At 42.6% G+C, this 713-nt stretch overlaps 1 protein-coding gene across 1 annotated transcript in view; it reads left to right on the plus strand.

Moving 5' to 3' along the window:
* Positions 1-392: 392 nt before the first annotated feature.
* Positions 393-713, plus strand: part of EMH_0017210 (ribosomal protein L27, putative) — a gene marked incomplete at both ends in the record, with an annotated part of 1,614 nt that continues 1,293 nt past the window's right edge. Inside the window, one exon of the mRNA XM_013500833.1 lies at positions 393-589. Within this exon, the coding sequence (XP_013356287.1) occupies positions 393-589 (197 nt within the window). The remainder of the gene's footprint in view (positions 590-713) is intronic.

A 713-nucleotide genomic window follows, 5' to 3' on the forward strand; every position in this document is an offset into this window, starting at 1 on the left:
GGAGGGACGGCGACGGGTTCACGTGTTGTATCATGTTCATCTATATAGCAGAGTACTACAGCAGCGCTTGCTGCTACGGCATCTGCTTCTCTCATTTCAAAGAAGTTTATGGGAATGCTCTGATGCAGCCAGCGATGAAGGAATTGTGTCGTTTGTCATGAAAACCATACATGAATTTATTTCGATGACTGTATTAACGCAAATTATAGTAATTCATATTATTAGAACAGAGGTTAAATGTTACATTGCGTGCATTAGTGGTGTGTTTCGTCTGTAGTGTTACGGTGTTCCTCTCTGCGAGCCTATTCGCACATGTGGCCTTATTTGTTTCTGATTTCTGGTTGTTCTGCAGACTCAAGCCTGGGCGCGTGGTGGTGGTCCTCAACGGCCGCATGGCCGGTAAGAAGGGTATTGTGGTGAACACCTCGGAGGGCACCAAGGAGCGCCACTTCTGCTACTGCCTCGTGGCAGGTATCGAGAAGGCTCCTCTTCGAGTTTCCAAACGCATGAGCGCAACCAAAGTACAAAAGAGAATGCGCCCCAAGGCATTCATCCGCTACGTCAACGTCCGTCACCTTATGCCCACTAGGTGAGGAAAAACAAATAGAGTTATTATTAAGGCATGTTCTTTTACACATATATTACACACACGCATATATATATATATATATATATATATATATATATATATATATATATATATATATATATAT

The sequence above is a fragment of the Eimeria mitis genome, genomic scaffold (genome assembly GCF_000499745.2).
Source record: "Eimeria mitis Houghton genomic scaffold, Emh_scaff592, whole genome shotgun sequence".
Taxonomy (NCBI): Eukaryota; Apicomplexa; class Conoidasida; order Eucoccidiorida; family Eimeriidae; genus Eimeria; species Eimeria mitis.